This window comes from Ceratotherium simum, chromosome 8 (assembly GCF_057802395.1).
Source record: "Ceratotherium simum simum isolate JZ-2026a chromosome 8, ASM5780239v1, whole genome shotgun sequence".
Taxonomy (NCBI): Eukaryota; Metazoa; Chordata; class Mammalia; order Perissodactyla; family Rhinocerotidae; genus Ceratotherium; species Ceratotherium simum.
Genome location: NC_141907.1, coordinates 34,469,615 through 34,482,614, shown reverse-complemented (window position 1 = coordinate 34,482,614; position 13,000 = coordinate 34,469,615). Strand labels below are relative to the sequence as shown.

The 13,000-nt window shown below is 38.6% G+C and overlaps 1 protein-coding gene across 13 annotated transcripts in view; it reads right to left on the bottom strand.

The window, feature by feature from the left end:
* LIMCH1 (LIM and calponin homology domains 1) overlaps positions 1–13,000 on the bottom strand; it is a 322,854-nt gene that overhangs the window by 71,186 nt on the left and 238,668 nt on the right. For 11 of the 13 annotated variants that reach the window (XM_087434246.1, XM_004419009.3, XM_014786985.2 and 8 more), the window contains exon 8: positions 7,037–7,289. In XM_087434246.1, the coding sequence (XP_087290372.1) occupies positions 7,037–7,289 (253 nt within the window). Of the gene's footprint in view, positions 1–5,698; positions 5,963–7,036; positions 7,290–13,000 lie in introns of all 13 variants that reach the window. The other 2 variants (XM_004419008.3, XM_087434251.1) reach the window with 1 other exon arrangement.

Below are 13,000 nucleotides of genomic sequence, written 5' to 3'. Positions count from 1 at the left end.
AGAGAAGTATTTTGGTTACTAAATAAAGAGATCCTGTGAGTTGTGCTTAGAATGGAGTTGTGATTTGCATTGTCGGTTACAGACAGCAATGTTCAGCCAGGATTAATGACAGCAGAATGCTAACTAATCTTACCTCACAATGCTTTCACAGCGCTTTACAGTTTACAAAGCCCTTTCAAACTCATTATCTCATCTCAGCTGATCCGACTACAATTCCAGTATGAGAGCAGACCTCTAGCTTGAACATCTTAAGTCCAAAAGCATCACTCTTTCCATTTTTTTGACAAGGGGTCCTGGGTTTCAATCTCCTGCAATTCAGGCAAAATTCTTTGAGATAAAAAAATATGCATTTATGCAAATGGCCATGCCAATTTGTGATGCCAATTTGTGCAGGGAGAATCTGGTGCCTTATGTATCATGTGAGCCCAGCCAGGCTACAAATTCCCTGGGGTGTTTCTTTTTAGGCTAAATGCCCAGCATGGCAGGACTCTTTCAAGTGATCTCAATTTAGATATGGAGTGAAAAAAAAAGGGGGTGAAGAAAGCTTTCTGTATCATTGGCCATTTAAAGCCACTCCCTACCCACTTGAAAACTGGTCACAGTGACTGATTTTCCACCAACTGCTTAAATCTTGTAAATTCAGAGTATCAAGGCAGACTCAGAGAAAGAAAAAAAACAATGACACAAATTCTGGGCTGGCACTGTTGGCCAAGAAGTAATAAATAATAATGTATAAGGCAGATTGTGTTCACAGGTGTCTAGCTACCAAAATATTTAAATGACTTTTTATAATGTGCTTTTCTCTTTCCCTTGAAGGACCTTAGGGGTAGTCTATTGTGAAGTTTCAGGATATTTTATTTTATTTTTCAATAATTACAACTCTCTGAGCAGCTGGTACATTCCAGATACACTCCTTTCTTGACAACCCTGCAAGACAGGAATTATGATACCCACTTTGCAGAGGAGAAGGTTGAGGTTTCTAGTTCCAGTCACCTGAACTTAGGTAAATTAAGTAAATTTAAGAGGTAGACCCAGTTGTCTGGCTTGATGTTTATGGGGAGGTTTGACACGTTTATTTTCTCTAAGTCATTCATAGATGAGTTGCTTTGGGAAGAAGAAGTTAGTCTGCGGGCACAGCTCACTGTTTCACTTAGAAGGAATACAGTCCAATACAAAATGAGAAATACCAAGCATGGCCTCCAACCTGGCAACCCTGTCCAGCCTCATCTAAAACAAGTAAGACTATCTTTGTAGGAGAGATGATGGGCTCGAAGCAGGTGAGGGCAAAGGAAAAGCTCTTGTCTCAGTGTTTCTAAGGCTTATATATTTCAAAGTGAATGAGATAATGATTTAAACTAAGGAAGAGCTGGCATTTTCTTTCACCTCCTTTTACTTGGCAACACACAAGCAACCAGCTCAGACTGGCAATCAGTTTGTTCTATTGAAAGAAACTGGGCTCTCCAGAAAAGCCTGTTAGACCTCCTGGGAATGTCATGGGCAACATCAGAAATCTCCCTGTTCACCCAGTGTCCAAACAGGGCAGCTACATCCAGAGTCACAAAGGTTCATGCAAGTTATGTGTCTGCCTGGGCCCTGATCCACAAGAATCTGTTCAGCAACAATCCGTGACTCAGGCATCTGCTAAGGAGAGATGCAGAGGAATACGTGTCTGGCACTTAGCTGCATCTGGTCCCCCTCTAAAGGTTTCCTAAAATGTCTATTGTTCCTCAGACGTTTTTTTCCCTCTGTAATTAATTACTATGTGGCTGAGAAGACCCACAGACTAGCAGAAAAGACTGAGTGCTGAAACATATGAAAACAGTTAGCAAAGTAGTCCAATCACGTGAAACCTATAATTCAGTTCAAAAAAAAAAGTTTACTTCTCCAATGGGAAACACCAAGCCAGAGAACTCAAATCTCCATGGCATTTTAATTCAGGGGAAGTGAATCTTAGTTCTTATTTTATCCTCTTAAAAACAGAAATCTTGGCTTCTGTGGCAGGGTCTCACATTTTGGAGTAATTAAGCTAACTTAATCATAAAACCAAAATAGTAAGAAAAAGTAGTTTATATACGTTTTACTTCAAAGGCAACTCTAATAAATATTAAACTCCACACATTTATTAAGAAGCCCTACCTTGTGTCCCTTGATGCTAAGATACCTCCTCATATATTGTTTGACAGGAAGCTTGGGATTTCTAGGCTTCTAAACTCATGTGAAAATGAAATAACATGCACCTTTGCTCCTTTTTATATATCGTATTAAAAATAATACATGGAGGTGTTTGAGAATATTTGGGAAACAGAAACAAAAAACAGCCTACAAAAGTAAAACCTTGTTCTTCATCTACATGCCTCCTTCCCTCATCCATTTCCCTCGTCCATGATTCTATACTCTCACCCATCTCTACAAACAGACTTTTCCAGCTAAGAAATGGGCTACAGGAAGTAACTTAGGCCTCATGTTGGGTTCAGAGATGTGGTGGCCAGAATTCATCTGGAGGGCAAAGACAGAAGACTGAGGTTCAAATGCTTTAAGAGACATCAGCATATTTAAATGCTTTATGTTCTTATTTTCCAGACACCAAGAATCCTTTTCTTCTTTATGATATGCATTTCATTGCACTTAAGCTACTTTTTGCCACATTAAAAGCAGGATCTCAAATGTGGATAAACTTAGAATGACTCTTGACTCCACTGTGAGCGGCAAAAAGTAAGTGACGAAGACACAGACACGCCAGGCTGGTGGTATGGTATGTATAAAGCCTTTATGAGAGAGCTAGCAGCTGAAAAATCTGTCTAACAAATGAATTCAGGGTCTTTGGAGCAGCTGTGTCGCCTTGCTACTGGGGACATTCTCTGGGAATATGCATAGCTTTCCTGAACCCAATTTTAAATACAGAGTCAAAAGATCTAAAGTGTGATGACATTAACTGACCTGCAAATTTCCGCTTAATGGAGCTAACTTGGATGAAATATGTAAAAATTAAGCCAGATAAGAAGAAATGTGGACGGGAGCAAAAATTACTAAATAAATATAATACTCATCAATCAGAATTACATTTGTAAACTAACCATGATTCTATGTTTGTCCGCAGGATGGGAGTTGTCATAAAAGATTTCAATGTTTTTTACAAAATAAACCTCCCAGTTACTGACGTGGCACGGTACACTCATGGAATTCCCCGCTTTTGCCCCAATCTCTTCTTTTTTTCTACATCATCATGATTCCTGGGTGTGCTGAATTAGCTTACTGTAGCTCCCCACTGATCTCCCCTTGCTCTTTTGGATACTCTAAAGACTATACGGCAATTCTTCAAAAAATTAAAAATAGAACTACTCTGTGGTCTAGCAATCCCATTTCTGGATATTTATCCAAAGAAGTGAAATCAGGATCCTGAAGAGATATTAGCACTCCCATGTTCATTGCAGCACTATTCACAATAGCCAAAATGTGGAAACAACCTAAATGTCCATCGATGGATGAATGAATACAGAAAATGTGATACATACATATAATGGAATATTATTCAGCTTTAAAAAGAAGGAAATTCTGCAATATGTGACAACATGGATGAACCTTAAGGACATTATAAGTGAAATAAGCAAGTCACATAAGGGAAAATACTGCATAATTCCACTTACATTAAGTATCTAAAAGAGTCATATACATAGAATGAAAAAATGGAATGGTAGTGGCCAGGGGCTAGGGGCGGGGAAATGGGGAGTTGTGAATCAAAAGGCATCAAGTTTCAGTTAAGCAGGATGAATAAATTCTAGAGATCTAGTGTACAACATTGTATCTGTAGTTAACAATACTGTATCGCACAGTTAAAAATTTGTTCAGTGTAGATCTCATGCTGTGTTCTTACCACAACAAAATTTTTTTAAAAAAGGAAAAATACGTGGCAAAGGATATGAGGCAATTTATAGAAGAAGAAACCTGAGTAGCCAAGACCCATGATATGATATTCAACGACATTAGCAATCATGGAAAAATCAAGTTTTTAAAATGAGATTTTTTTTTAACCAAGTAGACTGGCAATTTTTCAAGGTGATAATGAAATAGGAAAAACTAAATAAAGATGATGGCATCTCTGGTAAATTTTAGCTTAAAGACATCACAGATGTAATAAAAATGAAGGTACATGTATCAAGGATATTAAGACTCAAATTTTTTGTAAATTCATACTCTTACGTGTATCTCTTATTACCTACTCCCACTGTGCCCTAGACTTGAAGACAGAAACAGGAAAAGTCTGAAAAAGGGTACACGGTAAGGAGATGTTATTCAGTTTTGTATTCTTAGCATCTAGCCTGGTCTCTGATGCAAGTAGATGCTCAAATGATGTTGAAAAAGTAAGAAGTGATGCTCAAATTATGTTGAAAAAGTATGCATCTGACAAGGTCTCTGAACCAAAATTTAAAGAACATCTGGATTTGTTTCTTGTTTTTAAGATTCTACAACAATACTCTTCATTATTTCAGAAACCTAGAGAGCTGCTTGTAACACAAGCATGATGTTATGTTAGAGTTTTCTAGAACACATACATGTTTAGGATAGACATACTTATCTATGGGATACCACAGGCAGAAAGAAGTATATCCTTGGTTTTTTATCAATACAATGCTACTCTAGGATTAAATCCATATAAGTCATTGCTAGAATTTTCAGTTAAGACCTAGACCACAGAAATAACCACATATGGAGTTATGTAGAGAAATGGAAAATGTTCCATTAAATGTGTGGGAAACAGATGTGATGCTGTGGTCAGAACATCTAAATCTGACCACCAGGCCAGCGGTAACCAGCTCTGAGACCAGCATGTCACTATCACTGATCCTCAGTTTACTCTTCTTGAAAATGGGTATGTCACCTACCTCTTAGGATTAAATAGAACAGCAAGTGGTAAAGGAATGGCAATTGTCAAATTATTATGAATTTCAATTTGTCAAATAAATTTTGGTCACACTATTATTTGTTAGAAACTTTGCAGTTATTAGATGAGAAAAATTAACCAGCTTCTCAAAACTTCACATAAAACTGAAGAACTATAGTTTTCTGTGACTTTGATGGCTGAAGGTCTCCATCTCACATGTAATCTGAAGCCAGCAGGACTGTATACTAGTGCCTTTGTTACAATTAAGAGAAGTAATTACTCCATTCTCTGTTTTTGAATCAATATGCTTTAGAAAATGAGTCAAATAAACCCAGTCTCACTTACTACCCCCTTGGGACAAAGCAAGTAAGTGGATTTTTGCAAGCCAGCCACTCACTAAAGAGAGTGTTCCCTATTTCAAAGGAACTATTTTCTAGTGATGTGTAAAGTAGGATAAGAGCCATTTAGGAGTAGTGTGAAAAGTAACAAGCCACAAACAATTGAAAAACAAAATGTTATTCTAGGTAAATCTTGCAGCCCACAAATGACTGACCACAAATACTCGACTAGGACAAGGTCTAATTAAGCAGCAGTAAGCTCACTCTTCACCTCCATTTCAAATAACCAAGTACTTAGCAGGGACAGGCTCTAGGGCAAAGACTACCAGCTATTTCTATTTGCTCCGAGTAGGGAATCGTGATGCAACAGGAAAAGCACGAAGTGGGAAAACAAGATGGAAAGTCCAACACGCCAGACAGATTCCAACTCCCCAGGCATGCACAAAGCCAGCCAGGCCAGCCCTCGGCCTGCAGAGCTAACCTGGCAAAGCGCTGTGCTGCTGGCATGACTTTGATTCCAGCTTGCTCTAGCCTTCTGCGCTTTTGGATTTCAGCAGCATCTTTATCTTCAGACTTGGGAGCTGGTGCCACCGCAGCCGCCTCTGGAGAAGGCTGCTCCTTACCACTGCCGGTGGGTAATTCCAACCCACCATCAGAAGGCTTCCCACCAGGATCCATTTGGCCAACAGGGTCTTCTTCACAAGACCCCACTTCACTTCCCTCTTCTTCTATTGTTTCAGGATAGCTAGTGAGTTGGACAATAGGGTTTACCAAACTAACATATCAGGCTGGGGAGCAGACCACAGGTCATCTCCTGGTCATTCTGATATTACTTTTCACTTAAAAAAAAAGTCATAGCATGCAATATGATCCTGGTAATGTGAAGAAAATTAAATGTAGCCATTTGTTAATACAATGCATCATAATCTCAACATTGATTAAGAGCTATTTCAAAATTGATATTGAAAGGCAAAAACCTTTTCTGCTGGAAGGGTAAAATTTATGTTTTGTTCAAAAATTAAAACTTTTAGTAAAATGTTTATTCCATGGAAAGTCATAGATAATAAAGGTAGACTATTAGAAATAACTATGCAATGATCAGGGTGGTTTTGCTGAAAGGACTAGACTAGACTGTAAATTTCTTTTATTGGACTATAAAGTTCTTGAAGGCAGGGACTCTATCTTATTTACTATTGGGTCACCAATGCCTAAAAGACAGCACCTAGCACTTAGTAGATGCTCAATAAATACTTGCTGACTAAATGAATGAATAAATACAAAAGCATAATCAGAGATTAGGGAAAACACTGCTTGTTTCTCTAAAGAGATAAGCAGCCCAATGTAACTTCCATTTATTATGAGTTTCTACATGTGATTCTGAAGCATGTTCCATGCATCCCTTCCATACTTGAGCTTGTATCTCGATAAGCATGTATCTAGATAAAAAAATCTTTTTGCATAAAGATAAGTCTTTCTGCACCTAACCTAACAGGAGTGGGAGTCAGGCAGTCTCCACAGAAAGACATGGGTGACAGATCTATTTTCAATGTCCTGTCAACAGAGCTGGTTTCAAAAATCTGCTCATTAGACAAGTATTTGTTGAATACCTACTGTGTGCCAGGCACTGTTCCAGGTGCCTTCATGAAGTTTATGTTCTATCCTCACACTCTCTCTCCAAAGATCTGTCCTGCCCACCTCCGTTTGTAATCTTACATCAAAGTTCTGAAATAGCCATTTGAGTTCATTTGTGTCCAGGAGCTGTCGTTCCTGTACCACCTGCACTCAAGCCAGGGCAGGAGCAGTGTAGCTCAGGCCTTACCTGAAGGGTCTCTCCCCACCTAGGGGGGAGGTGGCAGTACTCCAGCTCTTCCGATATTCCTCTCGCTCTGCTTTCTTCTTTCTCAGAGGAGCGGGCACATAAGCCGTCTGATTGCTTTTGTTCGGGAGGTACTGGTTAAAAGGCACTGCTGATTTCGGCTCACCATGGGAAGTCCGCCTCGCAGACATGTCATCCTTCTTCACATCTGGCAACTTCCGATGTGGCAAGTCGGATTCAGAGTCACTTCCTCTCCCTGGGGAAGAGAGGAGGAGTGCTGAAAACGTGCGCTCGACTAGCAGCAAAGTTCCCAAACGGCAAGTATACCATATTAGGGATGTGGTTAAATTTGTGGGTTCTGGGGATTTCTTCCTTAAATTATTCACTTAGAAAATCCAAAATATCAGTCTAAATTAGTCTACACGGGGAAAACCTCTCAACTCTAATCAGGAAAGAAAAGTCAAATTAAAAAAATAGAGGTAAGCCTATCTGTATCTGAGAATTATGATTAGCAGCACATTTGTAATAGAACTATATGCCTGCTGAGATTCTGCAACTCTCAAAAGAAAAAATTTACATAAATTAACCAATGGAGTTTTTACTGAGCACGTGCTATTGCATGTCTTACACCGTGTTAGATATTCTGACAAACAAGAATTATAAAGGATTTTGTCTTTGAGTTACCTTTAACCAACCCATGAAACACTTGGAGAATATTAGTTATAATCAAGGAGCACAGACATATAAGAATAACAGGAATTCAGAAAAGTGGCCGATTTGGATTATACCAAGGGTTTGCCTTCCAAAAGTGGTTTGAGTTATAACAACTGCATATTCCTCTACATTGGAGCTCTTCCTTGTACCTACAGCTAAAGGCAATCTTTTCTTCCTGTGAACCCTATGGCCCCAGCTATTCTTTTTTTCCGACACGTATTTCTACGTTGTATTTTGAGAACAAGGGCTTTATCTCATTCATACTACTTATTACAATATCTTTACGTACAATGGGCATCCTGAGATTATCTGATGAATAAATGAATTGGTTTGGCTTAAAGAGTGTTTTAGACATCACAAAGGAATTCATTGTTGCCAACATCAGTCTTTTTCTTTTTTTTTGTGAGGAGATCAGCCTTGTGCTAACATCTGCCAATTCTTCTCTTTTTTTGCCGAGGAAGACTGGCCCTGGGCTAACATCCGTGCCCATCTTCCTCCACTTTATATGGGACACTGCCACAGCACGGCCTGCCAAGCAGTGCATCAGTGTGCGCCCGCGATCTGAACTGGCGAACCCCGGGCTGCTGCAGTGAAGCGCACGCACTTAACTGCTTGCACCACCAGGCTGGCCCCAGTCTTTTCTTTTTTTATGCTGAAGATTTGCCCTGAGCTAAAATCTGCCGCCAATCTTCCTCTTTTTTTGCTTGAGGAAGATTAGCCCTGAGCTAACATCTGTACTAATCTTCCTCCATTTTGTATGTGGGTTGCCACCACAGCATGGCTGACAAGCGGTGTAGGTCTGCACCTGGGATCTGAACCCATGAACCCAGGCTGCCTAAGCAGAGCACGCAGAACTTTAACCACTAGGCCATGGGGCCAGCCCCAGCTAACATCAGTCTTTTGCTGGGCAATAGCCACAATAATTATACTGTATCCTTGTTTCCTGAGTCACATCTCACTAGATTTCTAAGATCTATAGAGTGAAGCTGTCATTGAAACAAACACTACCATTAGAGGTAGCCGCCATTTGAATGTGGGTTGAAAACTCATATTGAATGAGAGAGCACTGTGAGGTTATTCAATTCTGTTGATAGCAACTACAAAATTATCTATTTACATTTGTGAAAAGAGTCTTAAACTAAGAGTCAAGAGATGTGGCAGCCTTGCAGAGTGGGTAGTGTACAGGTGTTAAGTCAGATTCACTTCATTTTGAGCTCTGCCACTCACTAGCTATGAGACTGCATTTGCTATTTCACCACGTTATGCCTCAGTTTCCCAATCTGTAAAATGAGGATAATAATAACACCTACTCATAGGGCTGTGGGAATGATCAGATACATGTAAAACTACTGGTACAGTACTTGGTACACAGTAAGTGCTTAATAAATGCTGACTACTATTTACGTCATTTTAGTCCTGGATCTGTCAATAATGAGCTATGGGCACCTGGGCTTGTCTCTAATGCACTTCACTGTCCTTTTCCGAAAAATGGGAATGAAATGATTTGCCCTGGAGATGAAATGATTTAATGGCTTTCAAAAGACTATAAAAGTTAAAAGCACTGACCATAAACAAGTTGTTCATCGTTGCAGATGAAATATTCAGTTTATGAATAATTTATGCTACTTGTTTTCAGTCTCCCTTCTGAAGTTTTGACCATTTCATTACTCGTTAGTTTTTAATTCATAACTTAGCTCCCTTCCCACCCCAAGTCTTTTATCAAGTATATCTGTCTCAGTGTCATACAAAATGTTTAGAGCCCCCTGTGAATGGCTTCATAAACGAATGCTAACACTACCTTACCTTGCCAAGCTCTTAGTTTCTTTCCTTATTTGACATTATCCCCCTTTTATAAAGGTGGAAACAGAGGCTCAGAGAAGCCAAAAGAACCCCTTCTCCATGGCTGGTTAGTAACACCTCTGAGACTCCAAGTTCTGTTCTCCAAACTCCCAGCCCAACGTTCCTTCCTCCGCAACACACTTCTGGAAAAACGTCCTCTGCTTAAAGCATCCTGACTAGAGGAAGCACTGCACTTTATTGAATAAATGAATGAAAGAAAATGATTCTTCAATCAACTATGAAGGCTTAGTAAAGGGTCAGACTTGTCTCAATTCTAAAAATCCTATAATCTATGAAACTTTTTTTGTGTACAATATCTAAAAATATATTATCTATAATATACTGGGTGAAAGTCTCAAAATATGTTGTTTAACACATAAACAGATCACACCCCCGCTCAATTACTCTTTGATGAATATCTTCAGCAGATACTTCAAGAAAAGTTAATTTGCAAATGCCCCAAGGCAGAGAGGCTCAGTTGAAAGAAGTGTATCTTTCTGGACTTAGACACCAGGATCTAGTTTTATACACCAGCTGTATGACTTTGGGAAATTTAAACTCTCTGTACCTGAAACCCTTAAGTCCTCATCAGAGACATGGAGATGATAATTCAGCTCTCATAGGTTGTCGAGAACTAAATGAGATGGCATACAGCACCTGGGAAGTGGCTGGTACAATGTACTCTCAGTAAATGGTAGAGCTCTTCTTATCTAAGGCTGGGACTTCACAAGATTCTGATTTCACTGCATTCTGAAAACATGCAAATACACTAGGGTGGCTTCTCTATTTATGCTCAAAGTTAGGAAACTGCAACATCAATAGCACATGATGATGATGACATCATTTTATCGAAGTCTGAGCCTTAGTTTCCACGGGGCTACATTTCTCTCCCTTCCAGCAGCTAGAGGCCGTTCTTTTTTTATGTATCTTTGCCATACACACCCCAACCCTTTGCTTTTTCATCTTCCTCTAGCACTTTAATTTCTCTTGTTCCTTATGTCTCTCCTTTAACTCATCTTTTATATAAAAGATAAGAATATTCATTTAACAAAATGTACCATATTTATAAAGTATGTTCTTAATTTTAAAGCACCTGAGCAGAAGGTTTGCATTTCCTCTTCAGTGAAGCCCATTAAGTGGCCTCAGAAGGAAGGCTAGTAAAGGTGAGGGAGGAAATGCCACCTATCTAGCAAAACAGATGGGCTGAATAGATCCTGGGACCCATAGCAACCCTACCAGGTAGCTCTTGTGTCTAACCCATAGAACCATGGCACCTCTTGTGAGTGTGGCTCTTGATTGTCCCTATTGAATGAGTCAGTGGGCCTCAATAATAATAAAATGAAAGCTCTCCATACTGACCCAATATGGAATTGGAGAATTTCATGGTAAGATTTTCCCTAATTGATTGTGAGTCCTAGGAAATAAATTTTCAAGCCTTTAAAAAAAAATGTTCTTCTATTTGCAAGTGTTTAATGGGACTAGCAATCTTCTTGATTAGTATCATTTAAAAATATATACTATAAACTCTAATGAAATTCCACATCTATTTGGATAAAAGTATACTACATTTTCTTAGGCACATAAAAAATTGTTGTTTTTCTTTAAAAACCTCATTAGGTCTTGATTAGTTTACAAGAACATATGCCTGAAGGTATCAGGCTGATTGGTGAAATTTGTGTGTAAGATGCTCTTTCCTGGATGGTGTTTTGTAAAGCTCAATTCCATGTTATTCTCTAGATGGAAAAAACATTTATAAAAAGACTTGAGCTTATCAATCTTAATTGCTGCAAACTTAATTGTGCCTCAGCACATATCAGTACAATATTAGTAATCACCATCTCAAATCTCTTCAAGATGTGGCTTGTTATAAACTCTGAACCCCTCAAAGCTGGTGACAGAATAAATAAAGGATCTGCATTACCAGTTACGAAAAAACAGGATAAAGAAAATTATAATTTTTTAAAAATAATCAAAATAATATGGATGAAATAATCTGGTTAAGATATGTTTTGTAAAAGTAAATTTACCTTTTGGTCATGTCAAAGCTCAATGAGATCATGCACTTGGTATTGTAACTTCTAATACTGTGGGTGGTACTTAAGCTGTCATATAAAATTTTAGAAATGTTTTCAAGCAGCTCACAATGCACCATGGAATTCTTTAGGAGTCACATACTATGTGGCCCCGAGGCTAATCTATTTGTTGGAATGTTTAACTACAAAACAAAACCATTAGTTTAGTCATTCTAGAATTTAAAAAATCTATTAGACAAACAGAAAGAAATGTGGATAAATTAAGCTCAACAGTGTAAATTTTGGACTCACGCTTTTTGAGGCTAACATTGTTACACTACTCGCTGACAGTGATTTTTGTCACTTAACAATGTTAGAACGATTATTTAACTTCTCTAAAGTTCATATGTAAAATACAGAAAAGAAGATGCTATGTATCTCATAATCTATGCTGAGGACTAAATGAGATACTAGGTGTTGAGTAATTAACTCAAGACCTGGGCATATTCAATACCTAAGTATTTTAGGAACAGAATTTTATAGCTGAAAGGGATCATTTAGCTATAAAAAGATAATTTTCATCTCAGAGAGTAGGCTTAAGTCTCTAGAAATATTAGCATCAATCAAGCGATACTTAAAAAAAATAGAAACAAAAAATTCCCCACCAGCCTTCGTGTCTTTCTGCAAGTTTACACATGCAGAACCAAGCCATCTTCCCTTCCTAAAAGCACAAAGGTGCAAGATAAGTAAGGTAGGTATACAGCTTCTGGAAAATATGCATTAAATTTATATCAGGTTGCACGACCATACATTTTTGTAAAGAAAAATGATCATTCCTTATAGGTGATATAAAATCCATTGGATTTAAATCAAACCCAGCCTCAGAACAAACAGGCAGTCTGGGTTGTATACTATACATTAATGGCCACCTGCAACGCTCTAGTCAATGGTCAGGTATCATAAGCATCGAACAGCTTGCCAAAACTGTGCCAATTCAAGTTTCACAATCCCAGGCTTCAGAACTATCGTAAGTGTGTGTAGTGCATTTCCAGTCTGCTGGAAGTTGCTCCATTTTCACTTATACAGTGTGGTACTCACTCGAATATTTCCCTTCCTCATACCCAGGGTATATAAACCTTGTGCACACTTTATGAGCTAAGAGTCTGCACAGTGTCTTGATTCACTGAGACCAAGGGAGGAATGATGTAACACATTTTCCAATAGAAGATACGCTCATTGAGGCAATGTTCAAGCAAACTGCTGGCAAAGCCAACCAAAATTCTAAGGACCATGAAAAACAGCATTAAAAGACTTTTCTTCTACCAGCTTAGAGTTACCAGGTTCCAGCAAAGTGGATATGGAGTTCGCCTTCCCAATGCCAATCCCTCCACCAGCAACAAGG